This window comes from Acartia tonsa, chromosome 6 (assembly GCF_053477335.1).
Source record: "Acartia tonsa isolate MP-2025a chromosome 6, ASM5347733v1, whole genome shotgun sequence".
Taxonomy (NCBI): domain Eukaryota; kingdom Metazoa; phylum Arthropoda; class Copepoda; order Calanoida; family Acartiidae; genus Acartia; species Acartia tonsa.
Window position 1 is genome coordinate 19,432,714 of NC_137265.1, and position 20,326 is coordinate 19,453,039.

Below are 20,326 nucleotides of genomic sequence, written 5' to 3' on the forward strand. Positions count from 1 at the left end.
AGAATGTCAACATCCATAAGTAAAACACAAAAAAAATTACTAAAAGCAGATGTTCAGTTTCCATAACAACGAAAAGAAAGATAGAGAAAAACTCAAAGAAAATCACGAACACTAAAAAGATTTAAGTCTTTTCATGCAGGGCCGACAGAAAGACCGAAAAAATACATAAAATATATGTGCATATGCCCTAAGAATCTTCACTGAAAATAAGCTGTCTATCTTCAATAGAAGAAGAGAAAATGATAGTTCTGATGGAGATCTGATAAATATTTCACTTTAACTCTTTCAGATCAGGGGGGGGGGAGCTCTAATAGCCCCCCCTCTCTAGTTTTATCAATGTCATTTTTTGTGATCATAAACAAATAAGAATTTTAATTGGCGCCGCCAACCGCCGTTTCAACGCCGTAACCGCCGAAAATGGCAGTTTCCGTTATTTGCTATTTTTCGGCGATGGTCAGAAAGAGTTATTTTTTTGTTATGAAAAATAAGAGTTCGTTCTAAAATTTGGTTATCCTAAGTTTAAAATTGGCCGCTCTGCATCTGTTTTAATATTTAGCGGCTGGCGTAGGAGCGGTCTGACCATTGCGACTAGAAAAAGTAATTTTCTCTAAAAATGAACCACCTTAAAAAAAAAATTACGTCTCTATCTGTAACAGGAGCCCGATCTTTTAAGGTGAGAAGTGGGGTCCGATCTGTAAGGGTTGAACAATTAGTTAATTCTGTTCATAGAGATTCGTTAGAAATTAATTTGGCCAAATATCCATAAAAAAAATTATAAATTCTTTAAATATGCTTACCAAATTTCATAATTATACAATTAAATCATATAAATATGTACACTTTTAACTTTTCTTGACTACACTACTAATTTAGTAATTAATTTTGAAATTAACACAATTGTAACTTTTTTTTAACTGAAACATATCTATATAGATTTTTGTACATATTTTTGTAATTTAAATTATAAAGAATAACAAGATACTCTATATTCAATGTACTAAACTAAATTCAAACTTTGTATGAATTTAAAAAAAAAGAAGGACAATCTGAGGCTTGTATTACTTGCATTGAACTTGGATATACAAAAAGTTTAAACACACTATAAAAATTAGGGCTCGGCATCCTGCGGCTGCATGCAAGATTTCAGCTGTTGCTGAGGTTGGCAGTTGCTGAATGCAAGGTTGCGGCTGTGGATACAAGAGGGATGTGTTTGAGGGTGGCTTTGGTATGCTGTGTCTGAGAGATTGGCTGCATTAACATTTGATGTTGGTGGCAGAGGTTGGCATATACTGAGGGCGACTGTTATTCATACAAGCCGTTTAGCTTTTTCGAACCCGTGCCGCTAATTGCAGTTACTACTTCAGTTTTGCATGAGCTGCTTGATTGAGTATAACAACGGCTATTGTTGCTAGATAGTCGCTTGTTGTTTCAAGAATTTGTGCTGCAAGGTTAGGGACTCCCTGCAGGGTTTATGAATAAATAAAAAAAACTTTTTTCAAGAGATTTCTAAAAACTTTATGTTTTTTTATTGCTCGACAAGCCCACTGTGGGAAAGCACCCAAAGTTTTTCTACAAGTCACTAAATCTGCTCTCCAGTTAATTTATCTAGAAGCAGTGAGTAGCCTCGTGTAGTTTCCCTTTACTACAATGACAAGGAAACTTTTATTGACACCTGTTGTCACAGAATATATACTGCATAATAATCTAGATACATCCTCTATAATTCAACCAATAGGGAAATAGTGGAGGAACACATCCGTCAAATTATTGGTTAGAAAATGTACAGATATATTAAATTTTCAATTCACTAGAATGATAATGAGCTATAAATGTTGCATTTAGGTGCCCCAGAGTCCTCTAGGGTCGTAGCCGTGAGTATAAATATAAATAAACAAAAGGGTTAGTTTTTCTTTTTTAAGTTGACGGATTATGGGGCCAGATTGACTATCTAGATCACCTATATTTATTTATGTATTATAAATTTATCATATTATTCAAATATTCACACATGTAAATTTTTATTAAGAATAAAAACAAAAAATCTAACCGGAAGTTTCAGTAGGATACAGGGTCTTTCATGGGAAAGTCAGACAAACGAACATTGACCAATTTAGAGAAACAAATAAGTTAATAGCTATTCATTCTGTAGAAGTTTCATTAAAATTACTTGAATACAGGATGCTTAATTTTAACGTATTTTCATTTTAAAACTTCAAAATGATGTTTCACTTATATAACATTATACTTAATTGTCCTAGAAATCCATATCTTAAAATCATATATATATACATATATATATGTTATATCTATAATACAAAGTAGAATGATGTCTGTCCGTCCAGTTGTCCGTCCGTCCGCATGAAGCTTAAGATCTCGGTAACCACTGATAGGCTAGGGGCGAATCCGCTAGTCATTTTAATAAAGTATCAGGATTTCTTTCTTTCTGTTTGTTTGTTTGTACCGCTGAACCAGAAGGGTTCTCTTTTACAGGGTAGATTCTCATAGGTCCTGGGGAGGTTTATAACTATTTTGGGGCAGGGCAAATAAAAAAGTGCTCCTAGAGGCCTCAAGGGCCTAGCTGAGTAGTATACTATATGGTTTTAATGAGCACACTGTATTTTATCTCATAATATCAACTTATCTTTTTTATGTTATCAAACAGTATGAAATGTTTGTATGGAAATGAGAAGTTGGCGGAAAATGCCTTTAGCCGCATTTAGTTAACGCAGTTTGAACTGAATTTTCTTTAGCTGCTTTAAAGAATGAAGCTTGATTGCGGCTGCTGGGAAAAGATAAAGAATTGTAATAAATAATAAAAGCATAGTATAAATGAATAATGTTTATTTAAAAAATAATAATAATTATTAGCAATAATAATTTTCAATAGTTGAATGTTAGTTTTGTTCCTGTAATTTATTACAACATATATTTAAGATCAAATCATAGATGTGTTCATTAGAAAATTAATTTACTCAAACTTCCATTTAGCAAGCAATATATTAATACTTAAATGTTGAAACAGATTTCATGTACTCTGATAAAGTGATCCTCGCAGCTGGCTAAAATAACAGTACCCCTCATATACCATATTTACCCAATTTCCCCTATCCTACTGGATGAACGAAATGACCTATAAATGAGATCCATTTTAGCAAGCTTAATTTATGACAAATTTTTCACTGTCAATATATCCTTTATCCATTTCTCTAGCAATCATTTGGTAAAATAGTCTCAGTTAAACCTGACAAACAAACAAACGTACAAACCTATCCTAATCAAAGAGTGACATGGAAAACGGGATATTCCTTTGGGTTTTATTTTAGCAATTCTGAAGCTCGCTAAAATTGGTGGTCCAAATTTGTTGTACTTTTCAGGAAAGTGTTATAAATATTTGTATGTGGTTTTAAGCTATTTTTCTATAATAGAGTAACAACGCAGTGAGGGAGGGGACATTTGATTGTTTATTGCACTAGTCCCCACAGTAATATCGTTTTCTTATTCGTTGGCTTAACACCCTTGGGAAGTTTTATCAAATTTTGAATCGTTGGTTCAATATGTTAAGTGTACAAACGAGTTATCCACTGAAGTCTACAGAAGGGATAATTTTGTGTAATATCATTGTGGATGTACATCAATTTATCTGTCATTGTCTTATCCCTGTAGATTCCTGGTAAAAACGATACTTTATGATATGTTGTTATCCCTGTGCCTTCATGGCTTTCTGTCTCTGTACAAATTCTGGCCAGGTGATGTAGCCATCTCCATTCTACAAATATAAAAATAATTATCCACTTGTTTCATCCTTATTTAAAAGCAAAAGTGTTTAAAAGTGTTGGTCCCTCTAGTTGTCTGTCTATACCAAAGGATCGCGTTTACCACTGAACCAATGTGTTATTCTTTACAATGAAGCTTTTCATAGGTCCAGAGATAACTAATTTAAAAGAGGGAACCACCACTTTGTAAGAGAAATCACTCCTAAAACATGACCCCCAAAATGATGATGATTAAAGTCCCTCAACAGATTATGGCGTCATACGATAGAAGGGCCAATGAGAGGCCAGTATACAAAGGTAAAATTCATACTGGCCTCTAATTGGTTATTTCGGAACACAGTAATAGTGTCTGACTGATTATGACGTAACAAAAAAAATTAGCCAATGAGAGGCCACTATAAATTTTACCATTGGTCAATAACGGCCTCTCATTGGCTAATTTTTTTTTGTTACGTCATAATCAGTCAGACACTATTACTGTGTTCGTTATTTCGTCGTATGACGTCATAATCTGTTGAGGGACTTTAATCACCTTCCCCCGCAATTTATGAAAAAACTAAAAAGGGGGTCTGGTCAATTCCCCCAACCCCCACCTCAAGAGACCATAAAAAAACTTAAAATACTTCGGCTACCAGTATAAAAGTAAAACATCTCTGGAACAGAAATACGTCCCTGGTCTTCCGGTATAGGTTCATAACCCCCCCCCCACACACACACACTAATTCCACCCTCCCATTCGCAGATTTCTGCACGCGATTTGTTAAGATTTGTGTAAACATCTTTACTCAATATGACAGTTTTGTCTAATTGCCAAACTTCCTTTGATCCTGTAATAAACTGGCGGCTACGCCCCTAGAAGCCTCTAGTGGCACTTAAGATAGGAGAGGGAAAAGTTTACCTCATCTCATTTTAGATTTGAGTTTTAAAAGAGTAAAAAAATATTTATTTTGGGAGAGGGGGGTGAAGACACTCTCCCCAAAAATAGTTTAAAGCCTTCCCAGGACCTATAAGAAGCTTCACTGTAAAGGAGAACAATATCGGTTGAGCAGTTAGCGAGATACTTCGGGACAGACAAAAAACGCTTACTACTTTATATAATAGGATAAAAACGATTTGATAAATCCACATTATAAATTAGAAGAAATTTTATAAAAATATAAACTTGAAAAGAAGTTAAATTGTGATTATCTGGTTTTTAAGGTTATATAAATGTTCTATTTTATGAAATCAAAATATGACAACTCTCGACATGACATTAGACTCAGTCAATCCCCTATTTCTTCCGATATTTGAATTTCAGGTCCTTATTAATGTTAATTTTAGGTAAATTTGCAAGGTTATGACAACAGGAGGCAAAAAATTAAATAATCATTTGGCACAAAAGGCTTGGAATTGGCAAAAAAAATTAATTAGACATCTCAACTGAAACAACAAATTCCATTTTTTAGCACCTTTAATTGACTTAACCCGATACTTTTCGATTTATATTACTTTCTCTATATTTTCTTTTTTTTAGCCTCACTTAAGTTTTGTCATAAAAGTAAGAATTTTGGGGGGAGGGGTTATTAGCAGTTGTCTACTAGTGTAAAACGTGATACGAAATAGCTTTCACCTAAAACATTTCTTTACACAAGAATCTGTCCTTCAGGGAATTATGAAATTGTGCTGCATTTCATTAATTAATTAAAACATTTCTTTGTCTTTTGTTTGTTTTATTTTCATTCTGATATAAGGATTTTACAAGAACAGTTTCGTCCATAGGACAATTGTATTACAGATAATGCAATTTTTGAGTGACAGTATAGCAGATAATTAATGCTGCTAGTATATTTGTGATTCTCATATTATAGTAAAAGCATGATTGTCTGTATTTCTGACTATACCAAGGAATCTCGCTAACCGTTGAACCGATATTGTTCTTCTTTACAATGCACTGGTAATTTTTTTTTTATCATAGCTTCGAAACCGATTCATACCCGCTGTATTAAAACCGGTTATGAGCCATATACAGAAAAATCATGTATCTTTAGAAAATTTGCGAAAATTTACCAAAATTTTTCATTTTACCTTCCGGGGAAATCTGGCTATGATAGGATGCAATAATTTACTACTATCGTTTATTAAAACAATAATATTCCACTTTTAACAAAACAATTATTATGTAAAAAAGAAGAAGAATATTCATATGATAAGAATTATTTAATTTCCGGCAAATAGAAACTGAATACCCATTCTCAAACAATATATACTGTACTTCATCAGGGATCTAAAGGAATAATACAATGGCCGATAAAATTATGTACATCATGATTGAGGATACACAAAATTACCCCTTCATCAGATTACATTTAGTGGATGAAACGTTTGATAACTTACTCAATTAACCAACCAAACTAAATTCAATAAAAAACCAAATAGTAAAGTCAAAGAAAAAGAAAACGTTAGTATAATACTTTAAGGGCCAGTGCAATAAACAGCCCAATGACCCCTCTCTCCCTGGTCCTTTATTTGTCAAAAAAAACGAAATATCAAAATTTGTTTATCCTTTAAAAATTTGAAAAATGAAATATGAGGTTTAGAATTATTTCAACTATTGAACTGTAACAAGGATGAAAATATCAAAATGGAAAGAAGCACATAAAGCTGCAGAGAGCATTCAAAATACAAGTTCATTTTAAAATTACTTATTTCATTGTATAATAGTTTTCCACGGACAATAAAAAAATATTATAATGATATTATCTTAGTTTATATTCTCAAAATTCCCCGGAATAGATTTTCTGTAATTTTGAGGAAATTTCTTTTGAACATAATTATACAATTTCCTAAATTTTCAGCTGTCACTAGCACCGCTTATTTTTGTTGACAATCACCTGTTCATCCCTTTTCGCTTCCCTTCCGACTTAATTTTTTACTCATTGTTATTTCTAACAACTTGTCTATAAAAGAAGCCGCTTTTAGTGTAGAGGGACAAAGTGAATAAAAATCAGCTAGGTGACGTCATAAAAATTAGTGATTTTCCATCTCTTTTTAGGGGTTTTCTTTCCCACTTCTCCTCTCATCTCCCTCATTTTTATGACGTCACATGGCTGATTTTTTAGTCACTTTGTCCCTCCTCCTTTTAGTGCATAATAAAAAATGGCGCTATACAAATTGTATACAATATCGTCATAAAATTTTCATGACGTTATTTTATTATTTGGCACTATAAGCTGCTTCCTATAAAACTCAGGGGGGGAGAGGAAATTAGACTGCAAATCACGCTTGTTCCGTTAGTTTTAAAAACACGCTCTCTCATGTACAACCTCAAATAATTGTATACTTTAATACAATCTTGATTGGGTTGTTGTACTATCAGTGTCTGAACTTTTCCACCATTAATGATAATGAAGGGGTAATTTTGTTTATATATTTTGAAGGATATAGGATGTTATAGATTTTGAAAATTCATGATTTTATATTATATTTTTCTTCATAAAAGTATTCATATCATCAAAGTTTTATTTCACTAAAAATGTTTAATTGTTAGTAAAAGTCGAAAAAAAATCAAGTCGATGAATTTATTTTTCATCCTTTAAACCCTTTGTCCATATTTCACTTGTTTCCTATAGAATCATAAATCTATTATAATTAACCCTGATATTTAAATTATCACAAAGTATATCATAAGTATTAACAATAACCAGTATAATTGTAGAAAAACGATATCCTTATACTAAAGTAACAGGCTGTTTGTTTGTCTGTGTGTCTGTACCGAAGGATCTCGCTAACCACTGAACCGATCGGGTTCTCCTTAACAGGGTAGATTCTCATAGGTCCTGGGAAGGATTATAACTATTTGGGGGAGGGTACCATCACCCTCCCAAGAGAAATGACAAAAAAATGAATTTTTTTTTTAATATCAGGGAGACTTCAACGTAACATAAAGAGGTATCCGTAACATAAAGAATTATCTTAGAGACTTTAACAAAAAAAAGTGCCACTAGAGGCCTCTAGGGGCATAGCCGCTAGTACAAGTTTAAAGTGACAAAATATTTTTAAAAATGTTTGAATAGGATGTATCTATAACAAGAACAGTTATGTCAAATCGAGGCGCAGCCATAAAGCTTAAATAATAGTTTGTTGAAAATTAGATCAATGTGAAAAAAACAGAATGAAAGAAATTTTGAAAAAGAATGTCAACGTACATTTGCGTTCAATTGAGTGGGGTTTACAAGCCTTCACGAGTATTAAAAAAATACTGAATTAGCAAAGTTCCCCTTTTCATAATCAGGGGTGTACACAACCACAAACTACAACACGCACCTATAGTTACACACCAGAAGACTATTGTAGAAAGGTACATTGCTTAAAATAATAGATTCATCAATATTATATAAAATTTATGTAATGAAGCAAAATATTCAAGACAAGTAGAAAACTTTGGTGTTTGTTTAAGATGCCAATTTTTTTTTTAATTAGTTAGTCATCCTAATATAAAACTAAAACTAACAGGATGCATGTCAGTCAGTTTTTCCAAACGCCTAAATATATCTTCTAATTGAGTAAAATTAAGTTATCTAATGTTCTGGATAAGTCAAGAATACATTAATTATTATTTCAACAAATTAATAAGGTTTCTTTTTTGTGTAGGAATAGAAAGGAAATTGGACTGTATATCATACTAGTACTAGTAACATTCTAAAATACCTTTATCATTCTATATCTTTACAAATTTAGGTTCTTTACCAAATCTTGATTGGCTTCTCTAACATTGCAGTGTTCTAACTTTTCAAAAAATAATTTTAAAATACAGAAACAGACAAAAAATCATGAAGAATATTTTTAGGACAGATTATTAAATTTAATTAGTTATTAACAAACCTTATCATCTTGATCAAGCATGGCATCAACTACATCGAAGATATCCTCTACAGAAATGGGTTCCAGGGAAATTTCGAATTATAGAGTATCTTCGCAAGTAAAAACCAAAGTTCAGACGTTTCCATGATTCTGAATTTTGATTATAATTAACAAAATTTTGTGCAAACCTTATCATCCTGTTCAAGAATGGCATCAACAACCCCAAAGATATCCTCAACAGGCATAGGCTCCAGGGGCTCTGCATTCAGTTCACCCTCCCCATCTCCTTCATGGTGATCATGATCATCTTCGGATGACATACGTCCTATAGCCTAAATAAAAGATGAGTATATTTTTTACTCATTCAAACACCATGTATTAAGTTTATAAACCAACTAAAGATTTGTTAAAATTAAACAATGAAACACTGTGTATTAGACTTTAATAAAAATTTTATGTTTAAATAAACTCTGTAGATCGCTCTATCTATAATACAAAGTAGAATTATGTCTGTCCGTCCGTCTGTCCCTTAAGATCTCGGTAACCACTAAACCGATCGGATTACACTTTAGGGAATATACCTACTGGTCCTGTGGTGGTTTTAGGCAATTAATTTAAAATGTGGTGGTGACAGCACCAGAGGTACTGATTTTTTTAAAAATTACTTCTTGGGGCAAAGCCCCTAGAGGCTAGAGGCGAACCAGCTAGTGTTTAATAAAGTAATAGGATTTCTTGTCTGAAGCTTAAATTCTGGAAAATACGATTTGGTTATGCTTTTTGGAACGGCTTTATAAATATCTTGGGGTGGTTTTGAGTTATTTTCCTGACTTCCCCCGTCCTTCCATAGAGGGAAAGAATCTAGCACCTAGTTTTATATACAATAACAAAGTTTTTCACTCCAGACTCTGAAGATGAAGATTTGAATGACTAATGCATGACTGGGTTCTCCATTTAAGGAAGCTGTACATTTACTGTAAATCACGATGCCATTGTGTACTTTCAATCTTTCTGTTTTTAATTTCGGGCAACTTTACTTTTATTTTTTTTTACACTTACCTTCGGCTTCGCTTCTAGCCTTTAGGGGTTTTGCCCCAAGAGGTATAATTACATCTTTTTTTACCTGGAGATCCCACACTTCACAACTATTTAAAATAATAAAAAAAAATGGCGGGGTGATTTTTTTTTTTTTTTTTGGGGGGGGGGTGTGTCCCACCTCCAAGAAAATAGCCTAAAACCACCCCAGGACCAGTAGGTATAGTCCCTGAAGAGTAGAATCCGATCGGTTCAGTGGTTACCGAGATCTTAAGGGACAGACGGACAGACGGACAGACAAACAGACAGACGGACAGACATCAAACTACTTTGTATTATAGATTATGGTTTCCAAAATAGCAGGAATCTCACTTCACCCTCCCCCACCCCGGAAAAGAATTAAGTACGCTTCAAATCTTCTATGTAGGCCTGTCTGTCCGTCCGTCAATCCGCCAGTTCATTAATATTCTAATGATTATATCGACATATTTTCATTCTCACAATTGATTAATTGATTCATGTTTCTTAACAATTTAAATATTTATAACTCAAAAATGCTTCCTTTAATTCGCACGTAATTGTTGCTGTTGACCTATATGTCAAATTAATGTTAAAAGAAAGATTTCTAATGAATAAATATTTTTGGAATAAACTTCCATCGAAAAATATAATTGAAAACCTGTTGTACCTTTTATTTATTTATCACAAAATATAATCTAAATGTACAAATTACATTTTTTAATTGCTTTTAATTATTAATAACCATATTACAAATGGGTTTAATTAATCTGGAATCTTAACCAAGGATATAAAGGGATAAGACATTGGCCGATAAATTGATGTACAACCCCAACGATGATACATAAAATACCCCTCCTCATGTTGAAATTAGTGTTTGAAACGATTGAACACATTTAATCGACCAATCAAAATTTACAAAGTCCCCAAAGTTGTTAAGTCAACGTAAAATTAAATGTTAATATAAAACTTTGCGGACCAGAGTAATTAACAGCCCATTGTCCCCTTTCCCTCTGAATCTTAACCCTAAAAAGTCGGTATTGGGTGTCGTATTTTGTATTTTTTCTTGACACCTACTCTTCCCGATTTATAAAGGTCCGACAGAGGGTTATGTTAGAACAATGGATCCTCTAGTTATGATTAATACAATACTCTTTATGTAGATTTAAATTATCAAATGATTTTGTAAAATGTGAAAACCTTCTGAAAAAAATCCCTTTAATTTTCCTTTTATCACACAGCGCGACAGAAAAGAAAACATAGAAACATTGTAATGATTTTTGTAGGAAAGCTACTCTATGACTTATTTTGTTCATACAATTTTCTGACCGAACTGATAAAGGGAAACCACATTTTTCTCGACTTCTGTATATGGTATAAAGCTAAAACTTTTTTTGTGAAGTTTTCTATGATTAATGTACACCGTTTTGGCTTCGTCAGTCTGTCCGTTTGTTTGACTTTTCAGAATAATTTATAAAATGGTTTTTATATTACTGCTTCGCCACTTATGGATGTTGCCATCCTTGTTAAATAACTTTCTATCTCTATGACGGTTATTTATCCAACTTCCTTTTGCAAGCAGAGATGTAGAGATTTATACAAATGGTTAACTATTCTTCCCAAAAAAAATCGGCATTAGTTATTGGGGAACATATATATTTAACATCCTTTGCCCCATTCCTTTCATATGTTTCTGTTAAAACGTTAGATTTTTTAAAACCTCTTTTGATTAACTCTAGTAACCTTTTCATCTAGTCTAATTCAGTTATTCTAGTATTTTTTGTGTGAATACTTTGAAATTCTCACGACAGAAACTAAATAATTAACATAATCTGCTGAAAATCAATAAGCTAACCATATGAAAATGTAAACACACATGGGTCTACCATAGCTTACCAGCCGCACATCAGCCGCCTGTTTGGCTTAGTTGCAGATGCCTAGCCCTGGCATTTATATATCTCAATTTAGAGCTATATATTTAACAAACATTATTAAATAAACCTATTCCTTTTGTTCTGGCATTGAGTTTGCCACATAACAAATGGTTTTTCCCAGTCCTACTATAATGTATTCTGAAGGTAAAAGAATACTTCTAAAGAGGTGAACAAAAACTTATTTAGATGATAAGTATGTCTATTTTCTACATTGTTTTTTATGACGTTGAAAAAATTATAAAATTTAATTATAATATTTATAATAATTATTTAATAAGTTAAATGAATAAAGGGGGCAAAACATTGTCCTGCTTATGTATTATGCCTATGAAAGAGAACAACTGGCATAATATGAACTATAATGTTTTAAAAATTACTTTTTGAATGTTTAAAACAATGGAAATACGACACAGAACCAATTGAGAAATCACGTTAATGAAGTTCATTTCCGTCTGTTAGATAAATGGTCTTTTTTTGTGAGATGGTTGTCTGAATTATATAGTTTCATACTTTTGCATTCATTGTAATACTGAAACCTTCAATTTTCAATTTAATTTAGAAGATATGAGATTTTGACTGCAACATGTTAATTATCAGATTATATTTATGCAATTTTAATCAGTCTGGCCGTTTTATTGATCTTAAAGACAAAAACACACAATTACCTATATCTTATACTTTATAAGTCATGTGTAGCTAAGATACACAATCTCTTATCTAACCAAACAAAATATATTGCGTAATATATTCAAATTTTAAATCCTAGCGTGAGAATAGTAACCATTCTATAGAAATGGCATCTGCAGTTTTTAAAAGTACCAGACAATTTGCGGCAAAATCTTGACCATAAAATTAAACAAAGACATTGGTGAAATGTTGGCCCAAGGTATTACACACATTAAAGTAAAACAATAGAGTGGGAATGGGTTAAATAACTGTATGTCCCAACCCCGTGGACACTGTCCCGACTATTATTGAGTCTTGAATATCAGCTGATAGCATCCGGAATATTAACACAGCTAAGTCGCTAAAACAGGGCAAAAAAAAGCAATTTGCTAGCAGACATAAAAGGTCCCCAACACTGGATCCAGGTAGTTATTCTGGTTATATATCTATACTTATACATTTATCTTACAAGCCTTCCAATAAGGAAAACCATTAGTTTTATTAAAAGAATTTTGTGACAAAAACACTTTTAGATTTCTAGAAAATAGACTCAAACTTTATAATGGATGTTTTTGAAATGTTAACTTTACTGACTTACTTATTTGCACATACTAGCGGCTGCAAACCTAGCCTCTAGGGGAGATAGAGGAGAGCAGAAAAATAGCCCAAAACCTTCACAAGCCTTAGATTTAAGAATAAAATAGCATAATCTCATCTCAAGGTCTATGTTAAGCTTCTATAAAATGGGGAACATAAACAAAAGCAATTATTGATTTCTTAAGTTACAAGTTAAGGATAAGAGGACATGTATATAGGCTGTAGAAGTATTATAATCTACAAAGAAAAGAATGCAAAATTTTATCCTAATCCTAACCCCCAACCCCCCCAAAAAATGAAAAATCCCCCCCAAAAATAATTTTTTTTGCCCCCCCCCCAATTTTTTTAAAATTTTTCTTTTAAAATCTAAAATAAGAAATTCAATTATTAAATTTGACTCTCTTCTCCTCAAGTGCCCCTAGAGGCCTCTAGGGGAGTAGCCGCTAGTATATATAATATTGTATCTAAAACATTGAAAACTTTGATGATTTTCTTACTATCAATTTTTAGTTTTCTATAACAATTACGCAACTTTGCATTTGAATAAATGTTACCTAATTATTGGTTGTTATTATTGGTAGTTATTTTAGCCATATACAAATTTTACTTTATTAGAGCACATTTTAATTTTAATCTAATGTAAGATTCAAGTAAAAATAAATCGATTAGCATAAGTATTTTGAGTTTTAACAATTTCAGGTTATAATTCAGTGTAGATCACGAAACCTTAGACATACCCATATGAATGCAATGCTGTTTTGTCAGATTTCATAGGTTAAATCTTTTAATTAATTACATATTTATATTCTCTTCCTTTGTTTAATTTCTCTGTACATGACTTAAAGAACAACTAGGGGCAAATTTAGTTGCGGTATATAATATCCTAAATAACATCCAATAAAATAGATTTGCCTGAATAAAAGTAACAAGATGTCAGTCTTTGTTGTCAGCAGCGAAGGATCTCGCTAACTACTGATGAACTTAAGGGGCATTGTCGCTAGTATAATATACATATTATTTCTAAAAAATTCTATACCTTTAGTATTTCTAAACCATCGAGTCTAAAGTTTCCATCTGTATCATGTTTCTAAAGTACAAAATTACTAAATCAAATGATTATAAAGCGGGCATTTCAAAGAAAAAAAACATGCATCGCAATAAGAAAATTTAATTTAAATGCAAATTTATTATAGCATTAGGGGGATCGAAGGAGTTTTTTTTATTACTAATAATTACTTAATATTTTACAAAATATATAATATATTTATTTGATATTTCTTTATATATTTTATATATAGTTATTTATCGCATAGTATTATGGAAAGATTTTCGCGGATATCAAGTGAAAAATTAAAGGATTAACATTTTGTTCAATCTGAGAGGCAGAAGGCCCGGGCTAACATAACTGGTATTGATTTAAAGGTTTTCAACTTTAATATTTGTAGAAAACTGTCTTTGAAGTGATGCTATACATGATTTTTCAGTATGGCTGAGAACTGGTTTCTATTCCAGTGGATATTCATCAGTTTCGAAGCCATACTGGAAAACATTACATAATGAACAAGAGATTTAAATATTAATAAAAATTCAATGAGTGAAAAAGTCTCTGATACTTCTTAGTTATTTATTTAAATATATTTCGGTGAACATGGCACCCTCTCCAGCCTTGCAGTTTAGCTGGATACTAATTATTTAAATGCTGATATTTACCCTAAAGTATTGCATAAGAAGCTTAGTATCATCCAACTTATCCATGTCTAGATAATCTTCCTTGATATGTTCTTTTATGTGCCTACAAAAAAAAAACATTTATCAACTTGGCAGAAAAAAATCCAGGGAAATAGGGGACAATAGACGGATCATGTTACTTGTAGATGCAGCGCTTATCACATGTTACTTGTAGGTGCAGCAAATTCATACATGTTACTTGTAGGTGCAGCAATATTCCCCCTCCATTCCCTATAGAGATACTAATATGATTATAGATAGAAACAATTAAGATTAATTCGTTAGCTAAACATTTATTAGTAATGGTTTTGAATATATGCAATAATATCATTAAATAATTACACATGATATTGAATAGCAATCTGGTTGCATAAATTGTAAAATTCATTATCATTATAGCGATCCCTTTACATGTATTCATCCAAATAACTGTGTAAGAAGGTTCTGGTTTAGTTTGGTTCAAGATGAAGGAAGTTGTTTGGGGCTTTGAAGTTCTTTAGAAATGACTAAAAAGCGTATTTTCAATAAAAATATAACTAACATTGTCTGCCTATCTCCTTTTTTTATCTCCATTTAACATGATACTTGTAGGTTTAGCAAAGTTAAACATGTTACTTGTAAGTGTAGCGCTGCATCTACAAGTAACATGATCCCAATGAACTATTAATTATAGATAACCAAAGTTTTATAATCACGTTTTGTTAACCATTGGTTACTTTATTTGTGTTTATTAATGTGGGTTTGTTCAGGGATAGTAGAAAGAATTTTAGAGTAAACTAAGGGTTGCTAATTAAGTAAACTAGCGATGGTCCCTTCCCTCATTGTAACACTCTATTTATCTTTGATTGTCAAACCTTTCTACTGACGTCCTAACTGTTAATATGTAACTAGTTTGGGCCCGTATATTTGCTTATGTATTCACTCTACTCTAATTATTGTAGCCAACACATGTAGTACTATTTTTCTTTTGACATATATTGATCCAAACTCGACCTCGACACCTACCTGATAACTATCTCAAACTATCCTTCTATATTACGAAGTAGAACGATGTCTGTCTGTCCGTCTGTCTATCCGTCTGTCCCTTAAGATCTCGGTAACCACTTAATCGATTCTACTCTTCAGGAAATATACCTACTGGTCCTGTGGTGGTTTTAGGCTATCTTCCTGGGAAATGGGACAACCCTAACCCCCCCAAAAATAAAAAATCCTCCCCCCCATTTTCTTTTCTTTTTCTTGCGTAGGTACCTATTTTTCCACAATTTTTTTCTTGTGGGGAAGTTAGTTCACATAAAACTACTGGCGGTAGCACCAGTAGTACTTAATTTTTTTTTAATTTCCTCTTGGGGCAAAGCCCCTAGAGGCTAGGGGCGAAGCCGCTAGTAAATTTATTACTTACTCTCGTTCCTTGCTGAGGTCTAAATGAAAGTTTGAATGTCGTCCTACTCCTGGTCCTACATTTCGTCGAGCTGAACAAAAGAAAGGCATTTTACAAATAGTAATCATTAAATAAATCATTATAGAGTTAAAAAGCAGAAAGCACACTTCGCCAATTTAAATTTTAAGGGGTGTTGAGTTGACACCTCCCTATTTCAGGCCACTAGATGAGTGCATCAAAAATTATGTGAAAATCAAAAATTTAATAATCAATATATTAAAAGTCTTAACTTTCTACTTTCGTTTTACAAGAAAGTGTACACGCAAAGCTTAACTTTCTTTAAACAAGGATGTACTATATGCAAAGCATACCTTTATGTTGTTCAACATAACTGCCCATGGCTGGCTCGTGAAATTTTATCCCAGCATCATCTTAAATAAAATGAATATACGTTATAAACAAAGATACAAGAATAATATCATCCATAGTTAGCGACACATAAAAAGCAAGGATGAAAAAGAGGTATAGGGAATCAAATAAAAATCAGCCGTCTATCTTGAATTTGATCCGAGAAAATCACATGTCTTACATAACGTTTCCGACTGACGGACTTGCCAACGAATCGAATGACAGAATAACAGATAAAAAAAATCGTAAAGTAGCTTTGCTAGTGTTCTAAACATATAAAGAAATATATTAAGCAAAGAAGGAGGGGATACACCTGCAATGATTATCTTTTCTGGAACACAGAAAAGATATGTTAGTTGTTTTATATTTGCCCAATATTTAATTAATAAAAAGGCAATTTACCCTAAAAGTGCCTTGTTTAGCCCAGTTTATGAAATAAATCTAAAATAATGGGGGTTGGGTGTAGTTTTTTTGTTTGTTTTGTCTCACACCTCCAAATAGGCTCCGCACAGATTAATTAAAAAATAACCCTCCACCTATATTTTTTCTTTAAAAAGGAGGGTCAATGTTCGACAAGCACTTTGAGGGAGAGTACCAATTAAATGTTTTAACTTAAACAAGGATGACAACATCCATAAAAGAGAAGCACTAAAACGGTAGGACAAACGGACATTAACACTTGTATAGTGTCAGAACTGAATAATTATAATATAAATGTATAAGATTCAAGCAAATTGTAAGTAAATTTGTTAAAAAACTGCTTGATTCAGGATAATGTTTATGGACATAATTACATTTTTAGGACTTGATTATAGAGTTGTTTCGCTTTTTACAGTATACTTTGTTGTTCCAGGAATCAATATATCAAAAATCAGATTAATCGGATGATTAGATCACATAAAAATTTGTTGTTAAGAAAGTAAAAAAAATCAACATGTTTAAAATGGACGTACGGACATTTTTGTGATAATTATAGAGTTGCTACGCTTTCTAAATCGTACCTAACTATTAAAGGAATCACCATACAAAATTTGAAATCGATAGGACAATTCTAACATGCCTAAATTAACGAAAAAAGCTATCCGTTACGAACGGACGTACGGACGGATCGACCCTAATTATAGAAAAGCTTCGCTTTTAATAATATTTGCACCTGCAGATAAAATTAAAGGAATAAAAGCTGCAATTAATGATAACTTAAAACACCACATGTTAGTAGGACTTGTACAAATATAATACTGACGAGATAATAAATAAATAATGCATAGCTTTAATACAGAATTTAGAAATAAGTAAATTGGTAAAATATTAGTTGCCTGAAAATTTATGAATTCAAAGGAATAATTGCAATTTTTTATAGAATGTTAGAATGTTCCTGTCTATTTCAAACATTTTATGAACGAAATGTTGTACCCGCTTATTCAAAGTTTCTTGAATTCTGAGTTATGCAATTTTTGTACAGACTCCTTCTCAGAGAATATTCTAGTTAAATTATGTATAAGCTTTTACGAAATCTTAGTTTGGAGAATTGTCCTCTCTCTCCCCAAAAACATTATTTTCTTGTCATCAAGAATATGGAATAGATTTAAGAGATTTTAAGTGATCAGACTTTGGAAGTTGAATTATGAAAAACAAATTACCCAAATGATAAAGTTTTGATACTACTAGTTTATAAAACCTGGGATAAAATAAACGTCTTAACATTCTATCCTACAAAAAACAAATTAGATTCCATGTAGCCTCCCTCCCTGGTTGATACCCTCTAATATTTATGACAGATTATTTAGACAAATTCTTTTATCTCGATATAAATATGTCGTGTTGTAAGTAAAATAGTAGGGGATATATATATGCGTATATTATCAGGGAGGGAGAAGTTCATAGCGCTTAAATAAATAAGAATACCTTTCTTAATTTCACAGTGTAAGAAAAGAATATAAGAATTAAGGGAACATAAATGTATCATTCATTTTCCTATCCCTCTCTCCCTGTAAGTATAGGCAGAGATATAAAGGGCTGAGTTATTGTTCTATCCCTATACCCCTGTAGAGTATACTATAGTATAGACAGAGAGATAAACAGCTGAGCTATTGTTCTATCCCTATATCTCTGTAGAGTATACTATAGTATAGACAGAGAGATAAACAGCTGAGCTATTGTTCTATCCCTATACCCCTGTATAGTATACTATAGTATAGACAGAGAGATAAATAGCTGAGCTATTGTTCTATCCCTATACCCCTGTATAGTATACTATAGTATAGGCAGAGAGATAAACAGCTGAGCTATTGTTCTATCCCTATACCCCTGTATAGTATACTATAGTATAGACAGAGAGATAAACAGCTGAGCTATTGTTCTATCCCTATATCCCTGTAGAGTATACTATAGTATAGACAGAGAGATAAACAGCTGAGCTATTGTTCTATCCCTATACCCCTGTAGAGTATACTATAGTATAGGCAGAGAGATAAACAGCTGAGCTATTGTTCTATCCCTATATCTCTGTAGAGTATACAATAGTATAGGCAGTGAGATAAACAGCTGAGCTATTGTTCTATCCCTATACCCCTGTAGAGTATACTATAGTATAGACAGAGAGATAAACAGCTGAGCTATTGTTCTATCCCTATATCCCTGTAGAGTATACTATAGTATAGACAGAGAGATAAACAGCTGAGCTATTGTTCTATCCCTATACCCCTGTAGAGTATACTATAGTATAGGCAGAGAGATAAACAGCTGAGCTATTGTTCTATCCCTATATCCCTGTAGAGTATAATATAGTATAGGCAGAGAGATAAACAGCTGAGCTATTGTTCTATCCCTATACCCCTGTAGAGTATGCTATAGTATAGGCAGAGAGATAAACAGCTGAGCTATTGTTCTATCCCTATACCCCTGTAGAGTATACTATAGTATAGACAGAGAGATAAACAGCTAAGCTATTGTTCTATCCCTATACCCCTGTAGAGTATACTATAGTATAGGCAGAGAAATAAACAGCTGATATATTGTTCTATCCCTATATCCCTGTAGAGTATACTATAGTATAGGCAGAGAGATAAACAGCTGAGCTATTGTTCTATCCCTATATCTCTGTAGAGTATACTATAGTATAGACAGAGAGATAAACAGCTGAGCTATTGTTCTATCCCTATACCACTGTAGAGTATACTATAGTATAGACAGAGAGATAAACAGCTGAGCTATTGTTCTATCCCTATACCCCTGTAGAGTATACTATAGTATAGACAGAGAGATAAACAGCTGAGCTATTGTTCTATCCCTATACCCCTGTAGAGTATACTATAGTATAGGCAGAGAGATAAACAGCTGAGCTATTGTTCTATCCCTATATCCCTGTAGAGTATACTATAGTATAGGCAGAGAGATAAACAGCTAAGCTATTGTTCTATCCCTATACCCCTGTAGAGTATACTATAGTATAGGCAGAGAGATAAACAGCTGAGCTATTGTTCTATCCCTATATCTCTGTAGAGTATACTATAGTATAGGCAGAGAGATAAACAGCTGAGCTATTGTTCTATCCCTATATCTCTGTAGAGTATACTATAGTATAGACAGAGAGATAAACAGCTGAGCTATTGTTCTATCCCTATACCCCTGTAGAGTATACTATAGTATAGACAGAGAGATAAACAGCTGAGCTATTGTTCTATCCCTATATCCCTGTAGAGTATACTATAGTATAGGCAGAGAGATAAACAGCTGAGCTATTGTTCTATCCCTATATCCCTGTATAGTATACTATAGTATAGACAGAGAGATAAACAGCTGAGCTATTGTTCTATCCCTATACCCCTGTATAGTATACTATAGTATAGGCAGAGAGATAAACAGCTGAGCTATTGTTCTATCCCTATATCCCTGTATAGTATACTATAGTATAGACAGAGAGATAAACAGCTGAGCTATTGTTCTATCCC

General features: G+C 32.6%; 1 protein-coding gene across 2 annotated transcripts; it reads right to left on the reverse strand.

Annotated features, from left to right (window-relative positions):
- Positions 1–2,824: 2,824 nt before the first annotated feature.
- Positions 2,825–17,618, reverse strand: LOC145322030 (multiple coagulation factor deficiency protein 2 homolog). Of its 2 annotated transcripts, none has more exons than XM_080163777.1 (8): positions 17,530–17,618; positions 16,340–16,399; positions 15,990–16,059; positions 14,573–14,654; positions 13,899–13,949; positions 8,804–8,947; positions 3,710–3,766; positions 2,825–2,906 (listed from the first exon to the last, which is right to left on the reverse strand). In XM_080163777.1, exons 1-8 carry the CDS (start codon positions 17,585–17,587, stop codon positions 2,895–2,897), a joined length of 534 nt encoding a protein of 177 aa, XP_080019903.1. In that variant the 5' UTR covers positions 17,588–17,618; the 3' UTR covers positions 2,825–2,894. The 2 variants fall into 2 exon arrangements, with proteins under 2 accessions (XP_080019903.1, XP_080019902.1); XM_080163776.1 differs by having other exon boundaries at positions 2,825–2,905; positions 3,703–3,766.
- Positions 17,619–20,326: the final 2,708 nt, after the last annotated feature.

Excerpts from the sequence above, each read along its gene's own strand:
- LOC145322030 (XM_080163776.1), bottom strand. The coding sequence starts at position 17,587 with ATGTGGTGTTTTAAGTTATCATTAATTGCAGCTTTTATTCCTTTAATT. Across the intron at positions 14,655-15,989 it reads GACCTCAGCAAGGAACGAGA|GCACATAAAAGAACATATCA; the intron begins GTAAGTAATAAA and ends TTTTTTTTGTAG. Across the intron at positions 3,767-8,803 it reads TTCTTGAACAGGATGATAAG|AATGGAGATGGCTACATCAC; the intron begins GTTTGCACAAAA and ends TTATATTTGTAG.